The 23,601-nt window shown below is 43.4% G+C and overlaps 1 protein-coding gene across 2 annotated transcripts in view; it reads left to right on the forward strand.

Annotated features, from left to right (window-relative positions):
* Positions 1 to 9,973, forward strand: part of LOC311235105 (zinc finger protein 281-like) — a 37,723-nt gene extending 27,750 nt beyond the window's left edge. For both annotated transcript variants that reach the window (XM_084322457.1, XM_084322456.1), the window contains exon 7: positions 7,090 to 9,973. In XM_084322457.1, coding sequence (XP_084178583.1) covers positions 7,090 to 8,709 — 1,620 coding nt within the window. In that variant the 3' untranslated portion in view covers positions 8,710 to 9,973. The remainder of the gene's footprint in view (positions 1 to 7,089) is intronic.
* Positions 9,974 to 23,601: the final 13,628 nt, after the last annotated feature.

Genomic DNA, 23,601 nt, shown 5'->3' on the forward strand with positions numbered 1-23,601 from the left:
TCATAGAACTCAAGGTCGCTTTACAATCAGGACAAAAAATAGGGCAAGGAAAGTAGGGGGGGAAGAGGGGATTATGGACCTAATTTAATCTAAAACTAACTGATGGGGAAAGCCTTGGTGAAGAGGTGTGTTTTTAGAGCGGATTTGAAGGTGTCCAGGGTTGGGGCGTTGCGGATTTAATGCCATTAAAACAAGCAATGTGCCTCCTTGACAAATGAGCATTTGCATCACTGTTTGCGGGTAGCCCTCACTTCCTATGAACCCTCTTTCTCTGCCATTGCCCAGTCAAAGAAGTGCAATCGCTCTCATTAGATGTGTGTATGTAGGCTAGGCCTGTCTGCCCCCCACCCCCCTGATGTTTGAGAGTTAAGAGTGGACAATAAGTGCTAATAAGATGCTGTGATTTGCTGTTGTTGCACAGACATGAAGCACTTTTTCATAAGCTCAGCTGCACTATAAATGTGTTTTTTTGTTCAAGTGTAGAATGTTCAGATGCACATATATATTTTATTTTTATATTGAAATGTTGAAGAGGAGATGTTGCAGTTGTTGCACAGTCATAAATGAAGCACTTTCTGCAGGAGATGTTGCAGATGTGGCACATAAATGAAGCACTTTTTTTGAAAAGTATACTACTTTTGCAATGTAGTTAAATAAAAGTTGTGAAAATGTCGTTGCATGTTGTGTCAAGTGTACATATATTCATAGCACGGGGAGGCGCCGTGGCAGTCCGGCCCCTGGCGCCTTGGGTTTCTGACAATGTGGCCCCCTGAACAATTTAGTTGAATAGCCCTGATGTATAACAATGGTGATGTCAGCCAGATATGGGGAGAAGCATGAACCTTTTAAAGGACATATCTTTGAAATAAATGACATTTTAGTGTTTTTCTGATTTTCTTTTAAACAAATTATTATTTTGTATTACCGGTATTTAATAATTATTACATTATTGCACTGCACTGGCAGTTGAACTGCATTGAACTGAATAAATCATTGAACTGCACTGGCACTGTTATACGGCAGATGTACTGTTATTAAAGTTAGTTAAAAACATAATTTTGTATTGCTTATCTTTTTGGTTAAACTTAAATCCAAAGGAAAGAAATACGAGAAATCCGAAAAGAGGAAAATATAAAAATGTGAAATCCGAAAACAGAAAAATTCAAATTTGATAAAAACAGATTTCATAGGGCCGTGTGTGTGTGTGTGTGTGTGTGTGTCTGTCCACAACAATGGCAAAAAAGATCTGTGAGTGCATGTACTTGACACGCATGTGTGTAATTACATTGCAGCCCGTTTTGCAGCTGCTGGCTGTAGCGATCTCCCTCAATACTGGCACAATTGTAAAAAAAATCCCCATTATTCATTTAGAGTAAGACCAACATGATGTTGCACTATTTATCTGCTTGACGGCACTATTAGCTGTCAAGGACAAGAGAATATAATAGTAATTTTCTTTTCAATCTGCATAGTCTATGTCTATAGCCCCTTCCACAGTGCCCATTATAGCCGCGAATCATACCCCATTATCTCACGGCATGCCGTTCTGTGTGAAAGGAACGAATACAGTATGGGGGGGTCAAATTGTATGCGTAATTTTGCCGTCTTCAGGTATACAAATTGCCGGGGTGGGTTTTATCCCAGCTTCTGTGTGTAGCGGGATAGGGCGCACCAGCACGCACACGATATAATAATAATAGACTACATGTTTTATGTCTAATTAAAAAAAGTCAGACGCAAACATTGATCAGTTGTCGCATAGAAAGAAAAAAGGCTGACCACATGATATAATAATAGACTACATGTTTTATGTCTAATTAAAATAATATAATTTCAATATATATATTATTATTATATTAACCCTTTATCTGTCAGGGATTATTCTGATCTTAATCACCTCTCTTGTTTATCGTTTTCTGCAGCATTCTGCAGAACGTGAGTTATAGCCATAAATACATATATTAGATCATCAAATGTAGTTTGATACCGATTGACGTCAGATAAAAAATTTCAATTGTACAAGGTCCTAAACGTCATGCCTCATCATCTGCTGGTGACCGGGGGGGGGGGGGGGGTTTATAAGTCTGTGGCCGACGTTAAATCATTTATGTAGTATGGGTGATACATAGATCAGAGCAGTTTGTATGGACAATAATAATCAAACACGCTGAAACTCACCGCAGCTTCCTCGTAGCGATGGGGGATGCTACTGGAGCAAAAAGATCGTTATTATGGGATGTCGATCTTGTTGGTCCAGTTCCAGGTTGTATAATACTATATACGTCCAAATCATGTCATTTATCGAGTTATTGGCAACGGATCGCTATCCAGTGTATCAAGCTGGAGACGGACGAAATATGGGTGAGCACCACTTCCGGCCGCTCACTTCCGGTTTTGGCACCTCGCCGATCGGCCACCAGATGGCGGTCTTGCACCATTGGAGAGATGAGAGGAGCTCTACATCACCCGTCAAGTCTCCGTGGGTGAAATATGATTGCCATGACAGATTTTTGAAATATTGATCTCAAAGACGCTGTACGACGTCATTGGCAGATTACCCATGGCGAGGAATGACGTCTAAACACGTCATTGGCGATTAAAGGGTTACTATTATTATATTATAAATATAATATTTATTATTATTTGGTGAGAAGACGCCAAAAAAAAGCTCAACTGGCTGCCCTGGACTTGTTGAAAGCCTAGAGAATGCTCGTCTTAGGTAATCATTGTGAGTTATGCGTGTCATTGCATGCGTGCACCTTTTGCAGACCTATTTCCACGCTGCGTCTCCATCTATCTGACTCAGGAACACGGCATCATGGCATTCTATCTTTGCTAGGTTCAGTGTGGACAACCCAAAGCCGGCAGAGAGAGAAAGATAATCCATGTGGTATAATGTTTCTGTGTAAAAAGTCTCACTTGTACGTTAACTTTTTTTGCACATAGCACTGGTGCTACAGAGGTTGATAGTTTTGTAGCACAGGCCAAAATCTTGTAGCACAAGTATAAAACGTGTTATATTTGTAACAGTCACAAATGTGCCTATTGTATTTGTGTTATTTAGTTGCAGTGCCATGTTTGGCTGTCATTTTCATGCAAGTTGATGTCACACAGCCAGACACGTTACATGTAAGGAATTATGGGATTTGGTGTTGGGTGTATGGACTCTACTACTGGGAATCACCAGTTTCATCACGATGCGATATCGATTCTTTGGACAGCGATACAATGCAGGTGCCTGCAATCGATATGAGATGATATCATAAGCCCATTTAACACAATCAGTAACATTTAGATCAACTCAAAAAAGGTAACGGAAATATGATTTGAAAAAAAAAAATTAGCTCTTCCAGACATTTAAATGAAAAACTATTTATTGTTTTTAATACAAATAGACCTCCTGTTCACTATAAAGTGCCACGTTTTGATATATTGAGCTTTAAACTTGTAAGCAAATTTGTTTGGAACACGCAACCTAAAACCCCTTCCTCTCCCAAACCGTTCCTGCAATTGTTTTATGTTGCATGATGATCATGCATACATTTATTATGTATTGTATTTTTTATGTTTAAATATCAACATTATCTGTCCACCCTCAGTACATTTACTATCAATATAATATACTCGTCTGACTTCATCATATCTTTTCAAACGCACACACACAGAAGGGAGAATGCCTGCCCCCCCCCCCCCCCTCCTTCCCAGTCCCCACTCTGTTCTCTGTATCGCTCTGAACAGGGTTTTAGCTTGTTGTTAGCTTATGCTTATTTACCTACCCCGTTTTTCGATTAAAAAATTCAAAATGTTGGCCTTTTTGGCGGATTTCTGACTGTTTACGCCTAAATCACGGTTTTTCATATTTGTAATTTCTTTGGCAATTTTTATCACCATTCAAAACCAAATATTTACTGCAGTTGGAAATGGTCCTTTTTAAAAATAAAACTTTTATTTAGTTTCCAATAAAGCCTTTAACCTCTTCCACCCGTGGTATATTTTCTGAAAATCTGCCTAAAATATATACCTAGGTAAATGGAATATTGCTCCACTTCTACAAGCCCATTTGCATATTCTTGGTATCTAGGGACATCTACGGACCTCAGGGAATGTATTCACAGTGTCCGAAATATTGTGTCTATTACTAGGCTTGCTTAAATTGTGATGAAACAAAGGAGAATATTAATTATGATTTTTCTAACTAATTTCAGATCTAATTGTTGCTACGTGCTAACAATAGGGAGGAGAAACTAACTGTTTCAATATTTGTCAAAAACGTTACCTTTTGTGGTAGAATTATCCAGAATATTAACAGTTATTGAAATAATCCATACAAGTGAGTACCTGTCCTGGCTGTTGATCCCAAGAAGATTCACCGTGCTAGGGATGAGGTGATGAGAAGGTGCAGTCTAGAGAGAAGAGGGAGATACTAGAAGGGGATGTCAAGACTATCATGTTAGATTCAAGAATCACCAAGACGAAGGTTTGAGACTTCAATCCGGACACCAAGAAGTTCTACACATCCATGTAACACCATGACTGACGGAGATGGCCGCTTTCTCGACCACTTCATCAAGGAGAAGGTTCCTGGCGACTCCACCATGTCATCATCACAGGCACTCACTCTCCAAGTCTTTGAGTGGCGCACCAAGTACGGAGTCTCTGACAGCCTAGAGTCCATTGCTGGAGACAGCACCAACAGTAACACCGGGTACAAGGGTGGGATGTTCCACTTCCTGGAGGAATACCTGGACAGAAGACTGTTCTGGATTGTGTGCCAGCTGCACACTTAACGAGCTGAAGCTGAGGAAGCTGATCACTCAGAGAGATGGGAAGAGCAGCAGCAAGGACTTGTGGAGGGAGAGCTGGGAAAGTTGCTGCCGACTGTCAGCTCTCTGGAGAGAACCCTCAGCTTCCCGGCAATCCCGGGGAAGACAAGTCTCTCTGATCTTCCTGACAAGGTAGTCAAAGACCTCTCCTCAGACAAGCACTATGGATACAGGATCACCAAGGCTATCAGAAGTGGCAAGATGGACAATGATCTTGCTGCACTGACAGTTGGCAAGACTGGACACAGCAGGTGGCTCACCACAGCTAACCTGTTCTGTGACTGGTGGTGCCGCAGCCATGGACTTAAGGGCAAGCTGCTGGCCAGACTGAGGGAGATTGTCTCCTTCATAACCATGGTGTACTTCCCCTGCTGGTTCCAAGTGAAGATCAACAACAGCTGGGTGGACGGACCTAGGAATGTCCTGTTTGAGCTGTCCTGCCTCCGCACCCAGCCCAAGGTGGTGCAGTTGACTGTCATGTCGACCGTCCGGTCCTCTGCATGGTTCGCTCACTCTGAGGCGATCCTGGTGACCATGCTCTGCAGCGAGGAGAAGCAGGAGAGGAGGTTCGCAGTCCTCAAGATCATCTCCATCAGGGGGGAGCAGGAGCTGGGGGACACCTCCCTCAGGCTGCGCACCCTGCCCAACCTCAACACACAGGCAGCCACCCTGGAGAACATGATCAACAAGATAACCAGTTGCTGGAGTTCATGGGGAAGCCCATGGAGGTGGAGTACTTCCCCTGCCACACGCAGGCTATAGAGAGAGCTGTGAAGGAAACGACAGCAGCAGCCAGTGCTGTGTATGATGCTGAGAGGAGGGACGGATTCATCCGGGGGAGGGCAGAGCACATCGACCTGGTGCCCAGGATCAACAGCAAGCAGGACCTCATCGGCATCATGAAGCTTGCCATGAAGTAGATTGTACATGCAATCAAACTGAATCTCCACATTTATGGCTTTGAAATACAGCTAGATGTATTGCTACAGTATCTGATAAAACATTTTAATTAAATAAAAAGTATAAAATAACAAAGACAAAAAAAAAATAAGCATTATAAAAACCAAAATGCTGTCCTGCCCTGTTTTCACTAATTATACAGTACCACACACTTCCGATTATTTATTTATGGTATACCATGGTATTGTATGTTATTGCATTGTAACATGGTATGGGCTACCATACCAAGCTTAAGGTAGGGGTAGTAAGTCTGAATGAGGTCCCAGGATGTAGACAAGCAGCCACATATATGAAAATGTGATTTTGGCGGAAATTGTGGAAATCTGCCAAAAAGGCAAAAAAAATCACATTTTTAATTGAAAAACGGGGTAGGTAAATAAAGTCAAACCCACTCTTTTTGCTTTTGATTATAGTTTGTTATATCATAATCCAACTTGAAACCATAGGGCCACCTCTCATTTCTCAATTTTCCATTTCTTGACACACCCCATCGTGTTCCAGACGCTACTGAGATGAGTACTGCTGTGTGCTGTGGAGCCGAGCGGATATGAGTCACGACTAGGGATGCTCGATATAGGCTTTTTTACCGATACGATATACCGATATTATCCAACTCTTAATTTCCGATACCGATATCAACCGATACCGATATATGCAGGGTTCCCCCCCCCCCAAAAAAATTAATAATTTCAGGTAATTAACATTACATATCTCTTGTTGTGGAATTAACAGAACATTATGCATACTTTTGACAATAAATAAAATCAGAATTTGTTCTTACTTGCTTGCCTGGGTAAATAAAGGTTATAGAAATGCAAAAAAATAAATAAATTAAAATTTAAACCGATACCGTTATTTTCCGATATCACATTTTAATGCCGATATCGGCCGATAATATCGGTAGGCCGATAATATCGGACATCCCTAGTCACGACACCACGCGATTTTCAAAATAAGAGTATCGATATGAACCGAACGGTGCTAGCTGCCGGAGCCATAGTTATTATAGCTGGAGCTGTGCTTAGGCGGAAATGAGACCCGCCACAGGATTTTCAAAATAAGAGTATCGATATGAACCGAATGCCTATCGCACCAGTGCTACTGAAGTAGATCCATTCATCGCACAGACCGATGTTGCTGTAGCACGTGCGATATATATCTCTCACAGTACAGCCCTGTGGATCATCCAGCCCTTAGGAACTTAACTAATTGAACTTCTTTTGTTTCCCTCCTGTCCCGGCTCTCTCCCCTCTCTCTCTCTCTCTCTCTCTCTCTCTCTCTCTCTCTCTCTCTCCCCTCTTCACAGTTTTTCTCAAGAACAGACCGGTTACTGAAGCACAAGCGGACTTGTGGAGAAGCCATAAAGAAGGGCCTGGACCCCAGCATGCTGGAGCTCAGCGAGTCGGAGCTCGGCCAGGGCAGCTACTCACTCACTCAGGGAAACGCAGCCACCACCTCGGGACGGAAGAGGGCCAAGTCCAAAAACGGAGAGGGCGGTGAGCGCCGGCGGAAGAAGAACGCCTCCTCCGCCGCAGCCGCGTCCTCCGGGGGGATGTCCGGCGACCTGCATGACTTCAGCATGGAGCAGCCCGCCATACAGGGACGCACCCCCAAGCTGCTCTTCAAGAAAGCCGGCCGCAAGGGTCTGGAAAAGGGCCTCCCCACCCTGGAGGACGGAGGGGAATCATCCGCCTCCCTCCTCCACGGGCAGAAGATGCTGCCGCAGAAGCCCGGCCCCATGGACCACGTCGGGGCTGCGGGCCTGGACGGCATGGTGCTGCTGCAGGGCCCTGCGGGGAACAAGCAGGGCTCCGCCAACAGCAGCAACTACGACGACGCCATGCAGTTTGTGAAGAAGCGGCGCTACCTCCACGCGGTCCACATAGACTATGGGGCCAGCAGCTCGCTGCACATGGCGCCCCAGGGCGGCGGCGGCGTGATCCAGGGCTCCCTGGGGCCCGAACCCACGCTGGCCATGTTGGACTCCTCGCCGCTGGATCTCAAACACGACAAGTCGGGGATCCCGGACGAGGTGCTGCAGAGCCTGCTGGACCACTATACCCACAAATCGGAGGGGTCGCACCACCACGACGTGACCTTTGACCTGTCGGACCACCCGCACCATGTAGACCTGCAACCGGCCGCCCCCGTCACGCCGGAGCTGGAGGACGACCCGACCAACGGCGGCGATAAGACGGTGGTGATGAGCGAGTACTCCAAGTTCCTGCTGCAGGCCCTGGAGCGCACCAGTCACAGCGGGCCCTTCCCCAGCCTGGGCCCCAGCGGGCCCTTCCCGCTCCTGTCCAGCAGCTCCAGCCCCACGGGGCCCCTCTTCTCCGACAAGCACATCTACGGCACGTCCCCGCTGGAATGCGGCTACCCGCCCGCCGTCTCCTCCCCGCTGCCCATCGCGGCCCCCTCGTCCGCCGCCTCCTCGTCCTCCTCCAAGTCCCACTACGGCATGCTGGTGGGCTCCCCCTCTCAGCCGGCCTACCACCTCAGCCTGGAGTCCGCCGGCCACCAGCAGCTCACCCCCTCTCAGGAGCTAACCGAGCAGCTGGAGAAGCAGCACTCCCCGGGCGCCTTCAGCCTGACGCCCCAGGATCTGACCGCCCCGGACGGTCCCAAGGGGCAGCGGGCCAAGGGCCGGGCCGGCGACGGCTCGGGCTACCCGGACCTGGCCCCGCCGGATCCCCCCGAGGAGCCCCCCACGTACACGATCGAGAACTTCGCTCAGGCCTTCGGCTCCCAGTTCAAGTCGGGCCGACGCACGCCTCTGAGCTACGCCGCAGACCCCGGGCCGGAGGTCGACCACCGAATACGGACTCCCGTGTCAGAATTCTCAGGGTATACCAGTTTGTTAGCTGACGTCAGTGAGCCGGCGAGTACAGGAACGAAAACCCAGACAAGCCAAAGTTTCAGATAAGGATTTAAAACAAGGTGAAACCCGGTTGGGGGCTGTCGATCACTGTCCGCGCTGTCCCTACACCCATTCTTAATTTTGTTCTTGTAGCGAGGTCAATTTTAAAAACAAAAAAAAAACACTGCCATTAAATGTTGATACGAAATACTCTACCAGGGAGGGTCGTCAAGGCCTCAAATGCAATTTTTTGATATTCTCTTTTTTATTATATATCTAGTCTCTTAATTTTTTCGTTTAGAGTAGTGGGTATGATATGGCTGTAAACCGTAGATTTAAATGTAATTTAAAAATAAATTAGAGGGTAGCTAATGAACTTGCTTGATTATGTTTGTTTGTTTTCTTTTTTCTTGTGTTTTACCAATCATCATACCGCTGTAAAGTAATAATGAATGATGTTGATGATTTCAATAACGTTTGTGGCAGGGAAAGTCCCAGAATTCAAATGGCAAAAAAAAAAACACAAAAAAACACAAAAAAAAGTTTATATTGTCTGTTACAAGCAACGTATTAACTCAGGAAATAGGCAACAATTGTGTAATAAGACTTTGTATTATGAGATGCAATTAGCACACTTTTTACAGGTGTACTTTGAGACTACAAAGCTTTCTTTTATTTCTTTTCCTTTAAATTTTTTCCTACTCCTCGGACAAATAAACAAGTTCTAGATTTTCCGGTTGTGGTTCCTCTACCACGTGTCGCTGCGTCGAGATTACAGTTGTGTGTCGACGTGTAGACATCACGTCGACGTTTTCCCTTTGTATAAAGGGCCGGACTTATACACAAGCTATAAAAAAAATGGGTTCTTTATGGGTTTTTCTAACCCCGTGGTTTGCGCAACACACAGTACGTTCTGAGCTGAGGAGGATGTTTATGTGACAGAGGACTTTTTGTATACGCCGAGGACTTTTTGTATACGCTGATGAATACATAATGTCAGTTGATGAAGCCTGCCTAACCCATGCACTCCCTCATAAAGACGCAACCTTGAAGACTCTACCTAACGAGTCAACGCGATCATCCGAGAGCCACTGCGTCTCTGACGTCACGGCCTTCTGTCTCGGAATGCAATGGACACCGGTCTGTGTTTAGTTTTTTTGTTTTCGCTGTACTGTCGCCGACTAGACGCTTTTGGACAAGTCGCCCACTTTTCTACTTCACTCCTTACTGTTGAACCTTTTTGATTTTTTTGATAATTTTTTTTCGTCAATGGAATCAATCAAGCACTTTTTTAACACATCCATCATTGAAAAATGACAACAAACCCATTCAATTGCATTATGTGATAAAAGTGATTATTATTATTAATATTATTTTTAAGAGGAGAAAACTGTGAATGGGGGTTTGGTGGGTGGGGGGGTGGGGCTTATTGTTTTGATGGGGACTAGGTAGGGATATACTAGGCATGACCACGGGCATTTAGATGTATTTTGTTGCTTTTTTTGATGGGGGGGGGGGGGGTACGTTTTTTCGGCGGTTTGTCGGGTGATGTTGTATAAAGATGAATTGCCATAACTTTGTTATACAATATTCTGAGAGTACCTCTTTTTGTATTTAAGTTGTTCTTTGGGGGGGCGGGGTCGGGGCGGGCAAATATGCTGGAAATGTTTTTATTTTTATGTTTTTAACCCTCACTGTTGAATTTCTGACTGCTGGATACATACCCAAACTATTTCCTCCTGTTTCTTTTATTTATTCTTTACGAGCTGCAACAGAACTTGGTAGCAGATATAATTTTTGGCAAGTAAATCACCGGACCTACATGCTTCTTTTTTTTTTTTTTTATAACACTGCAGAGAAACTGGCTGACAAAGTACGGTACACCCCACTCTCCACCCCCTCCACACACAAAATGCAGTCCCCGCACTCGCAAGGATAAACAAAGGCCTTCTTTGTCTTCCATGGCTAAAGCCATTCTGTTCCAGCAGCCAGGGTTGATATTTAATTAAGTTAATTTCCTCTCTCCCTTTAACCCCCTTCCTCCCAACTTTTTCCTCACTCCCTTTAACTTTAACCCCTTCCTCCCTCCTTTTTCCGCTCTCCCTTTAACCTCCTTTTCCCCCTCCCTCCTTTTCCTAAGTCTGAGCTCCTCCGCTCCTCCCAAGAGACTTTGAAGCTGCTCAGATCACAGGGAATAAAGACTAGCCAACCAGCCACTTCACTTGGAAACACTAACACTACAAAGACAAAGACACACACACAAACATAAACAACACACTAAAAAAAACGAGCGGGATAGAAAGTGACGGAGATTTAAGGAAAAAGAAACAAATAGGATTGACCTGAATATACCTCATATCACGGAAGCGCAAGAAAGCAGGGACACACGCGTTTTCATGTATGTAGTGGAAATATTTGTAGTGTAGGGTTCGACATGTTGTATAATCACCACCTGTGTTTACAATTATAGAGAGCAATTGACTTGTCGAGAAAAAATGCAAAATGTATTTTCTTTTTTCTTTTCTTTTTTGTCTGTAAAAGCATTCACACCAAGCAGTGTTGCATTCTAGATGCCTCAGTAGAACTTTTCTCATTTCCTTTATATCCCATATTTTTGTTACTTGCCATAATGTGTTTTTTTATATGATCTCTAGAAGGATATTGTTTACAAAAATGTACAAAAACACTAAAAATGTGTTTTCATATTTTTTTTTTGTTTTGTTTTCTCTGATATGCATGATATGACATTTTTTTTCTATGGCTTTTTCTCTGACCCGTCACCTCAGCACCAACATTTTGTAGCAGATGCCCCCCCCCATCCATCCCCTTGTCTTATTTGTTCTAGAACCCGTTGTGATATGATTTCCAGGGCTGTACCTGTTATTGAGTTTATGAACGGATTAGAGAAGCCAATAAAACCATTTTTGTTACAAAAAAAAAAAAAGTGGACTCGTCCTTTACCGGGTTTTTCAAAAGGGAGTGACCGAGAGAAATTATAATTTCTTCTTTCTACTGACTCAATTTGTTCTCTGCTTTTGTTCTGTGTGATTGTGCTCAGCGTTTGAGTGCTGTTCCATTACTACTGTCCTCATGTATGTTATTGATGCACCAAATACCACGCTTTCACTGCAGATACTGCTTCTGAATACTTGTGGTCCAGAATCCTGGGGTCACTGGACAAAATTGTTATGTTATGCTATGTTATGCATTTCTCTCCATTGGAGGGTTCTAACAGGCTTGTGTGGCAAAAATAAATCGTCACTTGACTTTGTGAAATGTCACGCCCACTTTATCTGTTTTCGTATTGGGTGAACTCCATTTGGGTATCGCTAGTATAGGGGTGGGACGATACATCGATCCAGATCGATACATCGATGTAATTATCAACGATCGAATCGGATCGATGCAATGTAATAAGATCGATTCATATCGATACTCTTATTTTGAAAATCCTGTGGCGAGTCTCATATCCGCCCAAGAACAACAGCAGTAGCTCAGTGTGTGTAGACGTTACAGCATAGCATTCTCCCTTTCTGTGTGTGTGTGTGCGCGCGTCTTTGGAAAGACCAGATGAGGTCAGAGGAGTTTGATGTTTAAATGTTATTTAAACATAAACAATATAATACATAATAAATGTAGGCCTATACATGATCATGCAACATCAACAAATTGTTGTAGGAACGGTTTGGGAGAGGGAGGTAGGGAGGGGTTTTAGGTTGTGAGTTTTGAGTTCCAAAAAATGGAGCTTAAAGTTTAAAGCTCAATATATCAAAACGTGGCACTTTACAGTGAACAGGAGGTCTATTTGTATTAAAAACAATAGATTGATTTTCCTTTAAATGTCTGGAAGAGCTCAAAAATACAAATGTCAAATGATATTTTCGTTACCTTTTTTTAGTTGATCTAAATGTTACCGATTGTGTTAAATGGGCATATGATATCATCTCATATCGATTGCAGGCACCTGAATCTAATCTAATCGTATTGTATCGTGAGAGACTTTGTGATATCGGCAAATATCGTATCGTTGTCCAAAGAATCAATATCGTATCGTATCATGATGAAACTGGTGATTCCCACCCCTAATCGCTACCTATGTGCATCTGTGGTATATAATTCATGATGCATTTTGCCGCCATTAAAAATGTATGCAGTCAAGGGTGAGGTGGGGGTGAGAATCAGAATCGGAAAGGTCTTTATTTGCCAAGTAGTTTTCACATACAAGGAATTTGCTTTGGTCGTTTTCGGTGCGACATTAGCGGACATACATTAACAGACCTATACAATAAAGAGTTGGAGTAAGATAATATGAACTAAGTTGAGCACAATAGAATCTAGTATAATTATGAACTAAACTATAGGCCAGGGCTGTACAACTGTAAATAAAGAGGTTGAATAATATTAAATGGGATATAAACTACGGTAAATTAAATAGTACAGCCAAGAACACGGCAATAATTGACCATTTTGAGCAACAATGAACTTGAAGAGTTGCTAGTTCGATGCAATCACGTGTTTACACCAAAGATTCACGCCAAGATGGCCGACTTCCGATTTGATGACGCGCCGTGAAAACACTATAGAATCTGAGAATTTACAATAAAGATAAAATAGGCCAGGGCTGTGCAATGGGCAATTGTGTGCAAAGAGGTATGAGTTACGTTATGAACAGGTATGTTTGGTTGTTTATGCAAGTATTTAGTCTAGTAGGGGCAGGGCCGCCTGGGAGAAATGCGAGGCCCTGTGCGAGATTTAAACGCGAGGCCCCCCCCCCCCCCCCCCCCCAAAAGGTAAAAAATATATATATATATATATATATATTTTTTTCATACAGTCAACATATTCTTAAATAATAGCGCAGCCCGAGGCTGGGCATGATACAGTCAACATATAGCAAGAGAGAGAGCGAGGGAGAGCTCCCGTTCTACAGTCAATATACAGTGTACAGAGAGAGAGACACATTGGAAAGAAATTGAAATGCTATTTGGCCCTAAACAGAGAGTACACAGTGGCAGAATACCTGAGCACTGTGACTGAAGATCCTTGACTAGGTACAGACTCAGCGAGCACAGCCTAGCCATCGAGAAAGGCCGCCATAGGCAGACTGTGTGTGTTAGAAAGAGAGAGAGAGCATGTGTGTTTGTCGTGTGTGTGTGTTAGAGAGAGAGCATGTATGAGAGAGATAAGCAAAGATGACCCCCTAAAGGATATTCAACTTTTAATGAAAGAACAAAACAGAAGGAAAAGATAACTTCACAAAGGCAACATGAATATACATAGATCCAAAAGGACAAAGATCAACACTTAAATCCAAAGAGAAGAGGGTCTATACCAGAGAAAACAAAGCAGCAAGGAGCCAATGGCCGACATCAGCTAAATAGGCTAGCCAGGTAGGCTACTGACACCAGGCCACACACAGCTTTGGCCAACGGCCCAACGCTACCCAAGCTACACAAACGACCAAGTCAATTCACACAGCACATGTCGTATCTCCAAATGTTGTGAAGTAACATATGTTTTGCCTGGAAAAAAACATCGTTATTAACAAAACATTCGGGAGGGGAAGGAAGGAAGAGTGGGGTAATGTCATGACATTTTCATTCATCTTACCTGCACCAAGGAACGCAGGGCGAAAGGCCGCAACACAGGTCTCCACGTTGACGAAAGGCCTCTCGCTGGTGGGACAAAAATAAGCTATGGCCGGAGCCTTGTCATGGTGCAGGCCCGACTACATCTTCTGTCAAAGATGATGTCGTAGTCAGAGTGCCAGAACCCCCTGCTATTCTCACGGCTAATGTCAATGGTCGTAGCACAAGCTAACAGCTAACTCTAGGCTAACTGATAGCATCAAGCTAACGTTCCCAGCCGAGCGCAGCCAGCAGCTAACGTCGTAGCTAAACAGCTAACTGGCTAACAGTTAGCTCAACCCGGCTATCGCTAACCATTAGCTAACGCAGAAGCAAGCTATGCGGCTACCACTGAAAAACTGTACAACGTGAGAAAAGCAATACAGGTGCTGACACCAGGCCACACACCGTTAGCTACTAGTACTACAACAGCTAGTCGGCCAGTTTGGCTCCAGAGAGAGAGAGAGAGAGATCCACGGCGGGAATAGAATAGAGTTAATAGAATAGGTTAAAAACTCACCAAACGTCCAAGAGGATGGAGACAACCGCGTGGAGTTGACGAAGTTCATCTGCCAAACGACCATCCTCTTCATCTTGGCTGCATGCGCTGTCTCTAGGTTAGCTAACGCTAGTTAGCCTTTAGCTAAGCTAGCTACTAGCCGACATCATCATGGCTATATCCCGACTGCACCATGACAAGGCTCCGGCCATAGCTTCTTTTTGTCCCGCCAGCGAGAGGCCTTTCGTCAACGTTCCTTGGTGACCGACCGACTGATAATGACCGACCTCTTCGTCTTGGCTGGCATAACTAAGCATAACCTCCAAAGCTGCACGCGCGAAATAGTCAAACGCAGCTGACGCACGCCGGCGTACACATGATGTAACCACTCCCTTCGTTGAAACCAATAGTATGTCTGCTGCAGAGCCCCAGAGCTCCAATAGTGAGTATGTCTGCTGCAGAGCCGCAGACCCAGGAACAAGTCAGACACATTCTACAAACGTGTCTAATGTGAAATATATAAGCATATAAGCAAAACTAGATTTGTAGGTCTGTGATGAAAAAGGGCCTCGCGGGAAGGGGGCCCTCGCAAAAAAAAATAATAATAATAATAATAAAAAAATATATATATATTTTTTTTTATTTTTTTTTGTGCGAGGCCCCCCTTCCCGCGAGGCCCTGTGCGACCGCACTGCTCGCACACCCCTGAGGCGGCCCTGAGTAGGGGTGTGTTAATGTAACACAGTTGGGGGGGGGGGGCGGTGTCAGTGAAGGTCCCGGGCCTTGTTGATGAGAGCTGGATTTTTATTTTATTTTAGGAGCACATGGAGTCTCTCTACGACTCCTTTCTCAGCCAAATCCATGCTGTACCTTTGTCTAATATGCAGTTTTTGATGTGAGGTACAAATTAATTCCATCTACAGCCAAAACGGCTGAATTTCAGCTCAGAGCGCCACTCATTTAACTGTGATGTGTATCTGTTGTTCAGGAGCCAGCCTACAGAGGGCAGTATGGGAAAGGCTTGGTCCACTGCGCTCCCAACCATAGATATATATACAACACTAGATAGCTTACCCACGCTGCCGCGTCTCTACATTTCGTAGCCGCATATCTGCAGACCCCTCTCTGATTGGTTGAACTCCATTTCTGCAGACCCCTCTTCGATAGGTTGAGCGAAGCCCCTCTCTGATTGGTTGAGCGTCATGGTACAGTTAGCGTAAGTGGGGAGTGTAAACAAGTTGAACGCATCGCGTGAAATAACGTTATGTGAATAAACCTATAACGTTACAATGTACAGTTTCTGATTAACCCAGTTAATGCTTTAGACAGGTACAATGTAACATTTAGATTAACACAGGTAATGCCTAACTAGACAGTTACAATATAACATTTAGATTAACACAGTTAATGCCTAACTAGACAGTTACAATATAACATTTAGATTAATTAACCCAGTTAATGCCTTAAGAGAGAGAGGCTGGTGGTCAAGTCAAGAGTTTTATTTGTCACAAGTTGTTTATTTGCATACAAGTTTACAATGAAATGCGGGTGGTCAGAGAGAGGCTGGTGGTCAAGTCAAGTCAAGAGTTTTATTTGTCACAAGTTGTTTATTTGCATACAAGTTTACAATGAAATGCAGGTGGTCTTGCCCGCAACGATGTGCATAATACAATAGTAATAACATATAATAGAATCCAATAGAACGACATTGTGCAATAAAACAAGTAAACAGAGTAGGGCATATCGGTATATGTACATAAGTTATTTAGGTCCTGTCAATAGAACGACATTGTGCAATAAAACAAGTAAACAGAGTAGGGCATGCATATCGGTATATGTACATAAGCAGTGGTGCAGTGGTAAATTGACAGTAGGCCAAACGCTCCATGCGCTTGCGCGTGCACGCGCGCGCGCATGCACAGTTTTTTTTGCACAGATTTTTTATTTTTTTGCCTTGAAATAGAGAAGCTGAAAAAGGTAGCAGGATGTTGCCTATATTGTCAACAGATATGGTTGAAAAACAAACAATGTTTTAAATGTATTGATACAATTTCTTTAATTGAATCAACTTAAACTAGAAAAGTAAATATAAACTAAATTAACAATGTAAGTTACATTGTTAATTTAGTTTGTATTTACTTTTAGTTTAAGTTAATTCAATTAAAGAAATTGTTTTACACACAAACACAAATGCAAACTTAAAATAATCAGACAACTTGTGTTTACTTGAAGTTCTTTATTTTGAGAAGGGGAAAAAGTACACATCACTTAAATTTTTTCAATGTAATTTGTTTCACAACAGTGGTTTCAAAACAGTTTCAAGTTTCTTTAATAGTTGTCATACAGAAGTACAGAATACTTTTATACAAAATGCTTCTTACTGTTACGCTCCAGAGACTGTGCTAGACAAGATAAGTATGAAATAAAATAAAGTAGCATGTAAAAAGAAGTAAAAATAGAGGTCCCAGTGTTCAGTATAGACATATGTACAATGTTCGATGCAGACTAGAAGTAACTGAGTTACCATACAATCAGTCAAGCAAGCCCCCACCAAGTGGTCCTGGGCCTATGATTTGGTTTTGCTCTCCTCGTTCTCTTGTCCTCAGCTGAGCGATGGCCTCTCAGCCAAGTTGCGACATATGTTGTTGAATCCCAGAACTGTGGAGGTGGCCCGTTGATCTTAATGAACATCAAAGATGCTACCCGTGAAATCATTAACCGTGTGCGGGTTGGGGTGATAATTTGATTCATGGCACTGAATCCCCTTTCACATTCTGCAGTGCTACATGGAATTACTTTTGTGCAATTCAATAAAGGCCTAAGCTCATCGGGTATCATTTCTCCATTGCTCTCAATGAAGTCCCTGAATCCATCAATAGTACTGTTAAGGGGCAGCTTGAATCTTTTGCACAGATGCCTTATTTCCACCTCGCCAAATCCTAGTGGCATTTCTTTTGGCCAGCTTTTACACTCAAGAACTTGGAGTTGTGCAAGCAATTGAACATACTGTGCTTCAGACTCTTTCTGTGCCACTAATGATGACCCCTTAAAAGATGCAGTGGTGGTTAGATTATTGCTCAGACTTCTGATAAACTGTTTCCGGTTGATGGAAACAATTTTCGGTCTGTCTGTCAGATCAACTGTGCCAAATTTACCTGCTTTTACTGCAGTTTCAGCTTCAAGGACTTTGTTGCCTTGTTTTTCTCCCATTGCATCAATGAATTTAATGCATCGCCTCATACGTTTGTCTGCAGAGGTTAGTGTCATTTGGCGGTTTTGCAGAGCTTCTGAAAGAATGCTTAACTCACTTAGGGTGTCGTACAGCAGTGCTAAATCTAGCAAAAACTGATATGAAGTCATTTTCCTGAATAGACCTTCATATGTTTTCCTATCAGAGCTCTGTCGTCTCGCATCTGTCATTGCCATGCTGAAGTGAGCACAAAGTGCATCATAACCATCCCACACTGCAGACACTGTGCGGAAAGAACTGGATACCCATCTTGTGTCTAGCACACGGCCAATTTTTCTCACTTGTTTTTCCAGGCTGGCTGCACACACTTTCAGTTGCTCTTGGTTTAGTGGTGATCTACTGTACACAGTATACAATTTATCCATAAACATCTGGAAATGGTTCATAGCTGTGATATCATTAACTGTGTCACCTACAGCAAGTTCCAGTCGGTGATTTAAGCAATGCCAGGTCAATATGTTAGGATACAGTTCCGACAGTTTTGCAGCTATACCAGCTTTTCGTCCCAACATGACACTGGCTCCATCACTTGCAAATGCAACCAAGTGCTTCTTCAAATATGCATCATCAAAGCCATGTTCACTGAGGCATTTCAACAGATGGTGCATAAACGTTTCTGCTTTTTGGTTGGGAAGTTCAATCAGATCTAAAAATAAGAACTCTGGGTCCAGGTGCTTGTAACTTTCAGTTTTGAGGTACACAATCAGTGTAGTTTTATCTGCAAGGGTAGTTGACTCATCAATCAGAACTGAAATTTTACCTTCTATGGATTGGATTTGTTTGCAAAAAAAATTGCGCATTTCTGTACCTATATGCTTGGTGATGTTTGCTGCACTCTCTCTTGAGTGCAAGCTGAAGCCAGTGTCAGACCCAGTTCTCTCTAGTAAAGCCAGCAGATCAACACTATCTGAAAACGGCCTGTCCGCCTCTGCTAAATAGTACACAGACTGGAAAACATTATTTGTAGCCGTCAGTTCTGATACGAGCATGGTGTCAGTGGATTTCTCAATTCTCTGTTTTTTTGCGTCATTGAGAATGCGTTCTGCTTGGAGATGCGCACTTGAAGTGTTGTGGGTACACACCTTTCTCCTGAGAGTCATCAGCATAGCAGATTTTACTGTTCCACTGTGTGTGATCTCGTAGTTAGTCCATTCTGCTGCAAATCGTTGACCTCGGCTTTTCTGAGCGGCTGAGGCTGAGCACACTTTACAGCCGAACTTCCCATCTTTACAATCCAGCCACGGGTATTTGGCCTGTCGTTTTCCACATCTTGTCTGACCATAGGTCAGGTATCGGTGAAGCTGTACTGGAATCAGGTTGAACAATTCCATCTCCCTGCTGAAAAAACAAACAAAGACAGAAAAAAAACATCAAAACACATTCCAAACTTATGAAAGACAATGACACATCAAATGTATATACACTCTTGTATAGATGTAGCAGTACTGTCTATCTGTATGTCGTGTATGTCATATATGTTATGATGAATTGAAAATGGGGGACCCTGATGTAAACAAGACGAAAGTCTTTCTCTGGTCTGCATCCCCTTAACAATTGTATGTATTTAGCTGTACTGTACCCATTCTGCAATCTGTTAATAAACTTTTCAATCAATCACTTACATTATTTGTGTCATTCAGTGATGGTGGTACTTTTTTTCTACTAGTGGTGGGCATGGTTTCATGGTCTTCCTGTGAATCCTGTTGATACAACAAAACAGATAACATTAGAACATATACATTACAGCAGATTTAACCAGCATATTAAGAGCAAGTTCTCTACTGTGCAGAGAACATCAAAACACATTCCCAGCGTATTAAAGACAATGACACTAATTGCCTCTATGGATGGGATGCAAGTTAACATTCCATGGCAATCACAGACACAGCCCATCGTTCACACCAAACCTGATGAGGGGCAGGGTTTCAATGTGAATCGCTCTACCCAAAGCTGTAAAGGAATGTGAATCACTATTCAAAAACACTCAAAACCCAGTTGTACAATAAATGACCATGTATGGCTTTGTCAGTATTCCAATGTACAGTGTGCCCCCCCCCCCCCCCCAATGTACAGCCCCCCACCCACTCAACCTCCTCCAATATACAGTTTCTACGTCAAATGTATATACACTCTTTTTCTGGACACTTTTTGTATCACAAACAGTACTGTATTTGCAAATCTGGTATGTCATAAATGTATAGATAGCAGTACTGTCTATCTGTATGTCATATATGTTATGATGAATTGAAAATGGGGGACCCTGATGTAAACAAGACGAAAGTCTTTCTCTGGTCTGCATCCCCTTAACAATTGTATGTATTTAGCTGTACTGTACCCATTCTGCAATCTGTTAATAAACTTTTCAATCAATCACTTACATTATTTGTGTCATTCAGTGATGGTGGTGCTTTTTTTCTACTAGTGGTGGGCATGGTTTCATGGTCCTCCTGTGAATCCTGTTGATACAACAAAACAGATAACATTAGAACATATACATTACAGCAGATTTAACCAGATTTAACCAGCATATTAAGAGCAAGTTCTCTACTGTGCAGAGAGCAAATCATTACTGAATGATTGTATTATAATTCTTCCAATGCGATTGCGTGGCAAATACATTTCTTTGTAAGAATATATCTGCATTTTGTCAATACAATATTAATCAGTGATCACATTGAATTAAAACATGATTATTTCTTGACTCTGTAAACAAAACACGCATTTGTCATGTCTCATGATTCATGAACCAGTGCCACGATTATTTATTTCAAGATAAACAAACAGGCAAATAGCCTATAGCTTAGTCAATCTGGACAAATAAAGAAAAAAAGAAAAGAAAAGTTGTTTTAAATGCGGTTACTTGCCTTGTTGTACTGGAGTGGCAAGAGGACTGCTGCTCGACTCAGTGGAGTCGGAGATGCCGGCGTGGGAGGAGGTCGAGCCGCGAAACTGAGTTTGCTTTGTACGAAGCCGAGTTGCATGATCTTTCTTCTCTTGGGCGGTGGCATCCTTGCGTTGCAGGTAGGAACATGATACTATTGTTGTTGTCAAAATGATCCGTTTATACCGTGTACTCGCGGACGTGGTTGGAGACACTTAGTCTACCTGTGCTTTTTGTTATGTAAAAACGGTGGCCGCGGGCCGGGCCGGTACTTAGTTACAACGAATGGGAACAGCGGATTTTTGTGTGCGTGACTGCGCGTACACGCGGGTACATATCCGTGCGCGATTGCGCGTACTTCAGCCTCAGTGACCGAGGCCAAACGCCGTTTGACCGCGGTTGCCCAGCACTGCACCCCTGCACATAAGTTATTTAGGTCCTGTCAATAGAACGACATTGTGCAATAAAACAAGTAAACAAAGTAGGCATATCGGTATATGTACATAAGTTATTTACAGAGCATGGTCTGAGAGATTCGCGTATAACGTTATTTCGCGTGACTTCGCGGTTTATTCATAACGTTATGCACATTTCACAACACAGCCAGCTGTCAGAAACTGTACATTGTAACGTTGTTATTTCGCGGCCTGCCCATTTGATGTTCCCAAATCATATTCAGAAAGTATCACAGAGACTTCTATTGACCAAGGAATTAGTTATTATTAGTAAGACACAACATTTCCGTAGCAATTGACCACCAGACTCTTTCTCTTAAGGCATTAACTGGGTTAATTAATATAAATGTTATATTGTAACTGTCTAGTTACACATTGGTTCCGAAACATGTATGTTCCAGGCTGCAATTAAAACTTTGAATCTGAGAGAGCTCTGGTCAGCGAAGCCGGCGAGCGATTATTATTGGTTTTTAATGACAAACCAATTACATAATCCTATCCAACATATGTGTAAAGGCACACACAACATATTCCAGTTAACGGTATATTTTTTTAATGATTCGTTATGGCATAATCAATACTTCCATGCGTATAAATTGCGTTCGCGACCTCCATGTTTTGGGGCTATTCATCAGAAAACTTCGGATCCCATCCGTCGGGCAACAACTGTGGGTTTTCAGCCTCTCTCTCTGGAGCTTAACGGAGTTTCGACTCCTGGTTAGAGGAGCTTGTCGCGGCTCATGCGCATGCGCGTGCTCGGCCAATCAGAGAGGGGTCTGCAGAAATGGCCTCAACCAATCAGAGAGGGGTCTGCAGAAATGCGGCTACGAAATGTAGAGACGCCGCGCTGCCAGCCGCCTGTAGCTGTTCCGCAACCGTTCCTACTTCCGGGGTAGGCCTGATTGGCCCCGACAGGCACGTGACCCGCCGCGGCCACGCCCCGCAGCAGCCCCAGGAGCAAGCGCGCTACTGCTGGAGTTCGCTTCGCCTTTCACATCGCTGCCGCTGCCGCTGGTTCTCCAACATACAGCGGTGTGCTCTTCAGAATGTACCGGGAGAAACGTTTACTGTACCCCGCAGACATAAGCGTCTCACAGGGCTGAGCTGTGCACGGCTTTAGTCTCACTCGAGTGAGGAAGACCGCTGGTTCTCCAACATACAGCGGTGTGCTCTTCAGAATATACCGCTGGTTCTCCAACATACAGCGGTGTGCTCTTCAGAATGTACCGGGAGAAACGTTTACTGTAACCCGCAGACATAATAAGCATATAAGCAGTGCTTACTAACGTTATTAGTTACGTTATTTCTGACCGAATTAGTCATTCATTTGTCTGCTTTCGCCAACGGCAGCGATGTGAAAGGCGAAGCGAACTCCAGCAGTAGCGCGCTTGCTCCTGGGGCTGCCGCGGGGCGTGGCCGCGGCGGGTCACGTGCCTGTCGGGGCCAATCAGGCCTACCCCGGAAGTAGGAACGGTTGCGGAACAGCTACAGGCCTGCCGGCCAATGGAGAGCGACGTCGTCGTAGGGCCGCCATCTTGCTCGAGTCAGCCTTGAGTGAGGGTGAGTGATCTGCACAGACAAAAATACTCATAACTCGCTGAAATATTGACGGATTTACAAACGGGTTGGTTTGCTATAAACATCAAAGATGTAGTTATGATACTGCATACTTATAAAATTCTTTTTTTTAAAGATGTCTTTTTTACAAACCGCTTGAATCATAGCCACATTAATAATGCTTGTAATAAACCAAACCGTTTGTAAATCCGTCAATATTTAAGCGAGTTATGAGTATTTTTGTCTGTGCAGCTCACTCACTCTCACTCAAGGCTGACTCGAGCAAGATGGCGGCGGTTCAGTGACGCTGGTGACTCCGCCTTAAGCTATCTAGTGTTCTATATATCTATGCTCCCAACTGCCTAGATGACTTTTTGTCACAATCATGTGCCAGAGGATTTTTATTGTACTCTTGTTTTTACCTTTATTTGCTGAGCGTGTCTTTCAGCCACTACGCAACAGCCTATTTTCACGCTATCTCACCGCCTGGTTATTATAAACACTTTTTCGATCTCGGTCTCCAGTAAGTAATAATAACTTTATTTATATAGCACCTTGAAAACTTTATTAACAGATTGCAGAATGGGTACAATACAATACAGCTCAAAGTGTACCACAGCAAATAGCATAACATTTGCATACAGTTGACAGAATAAAAGCAATGTATAAAGTGCAGACATAAGAATAGG

The sequence above is a fragment of the Notolepis coatsorum genome (assembly GCF_963971535.1).
Source record: "Notolepis coatsorum genome assembly, chromosome: 10".
Lineage (NCBI taxonomy): Eukaryota > Metazoa > Chordata > Actinopteri > Aulopiformes > Paralepididae > Notolepis > Notolepis coatsorum.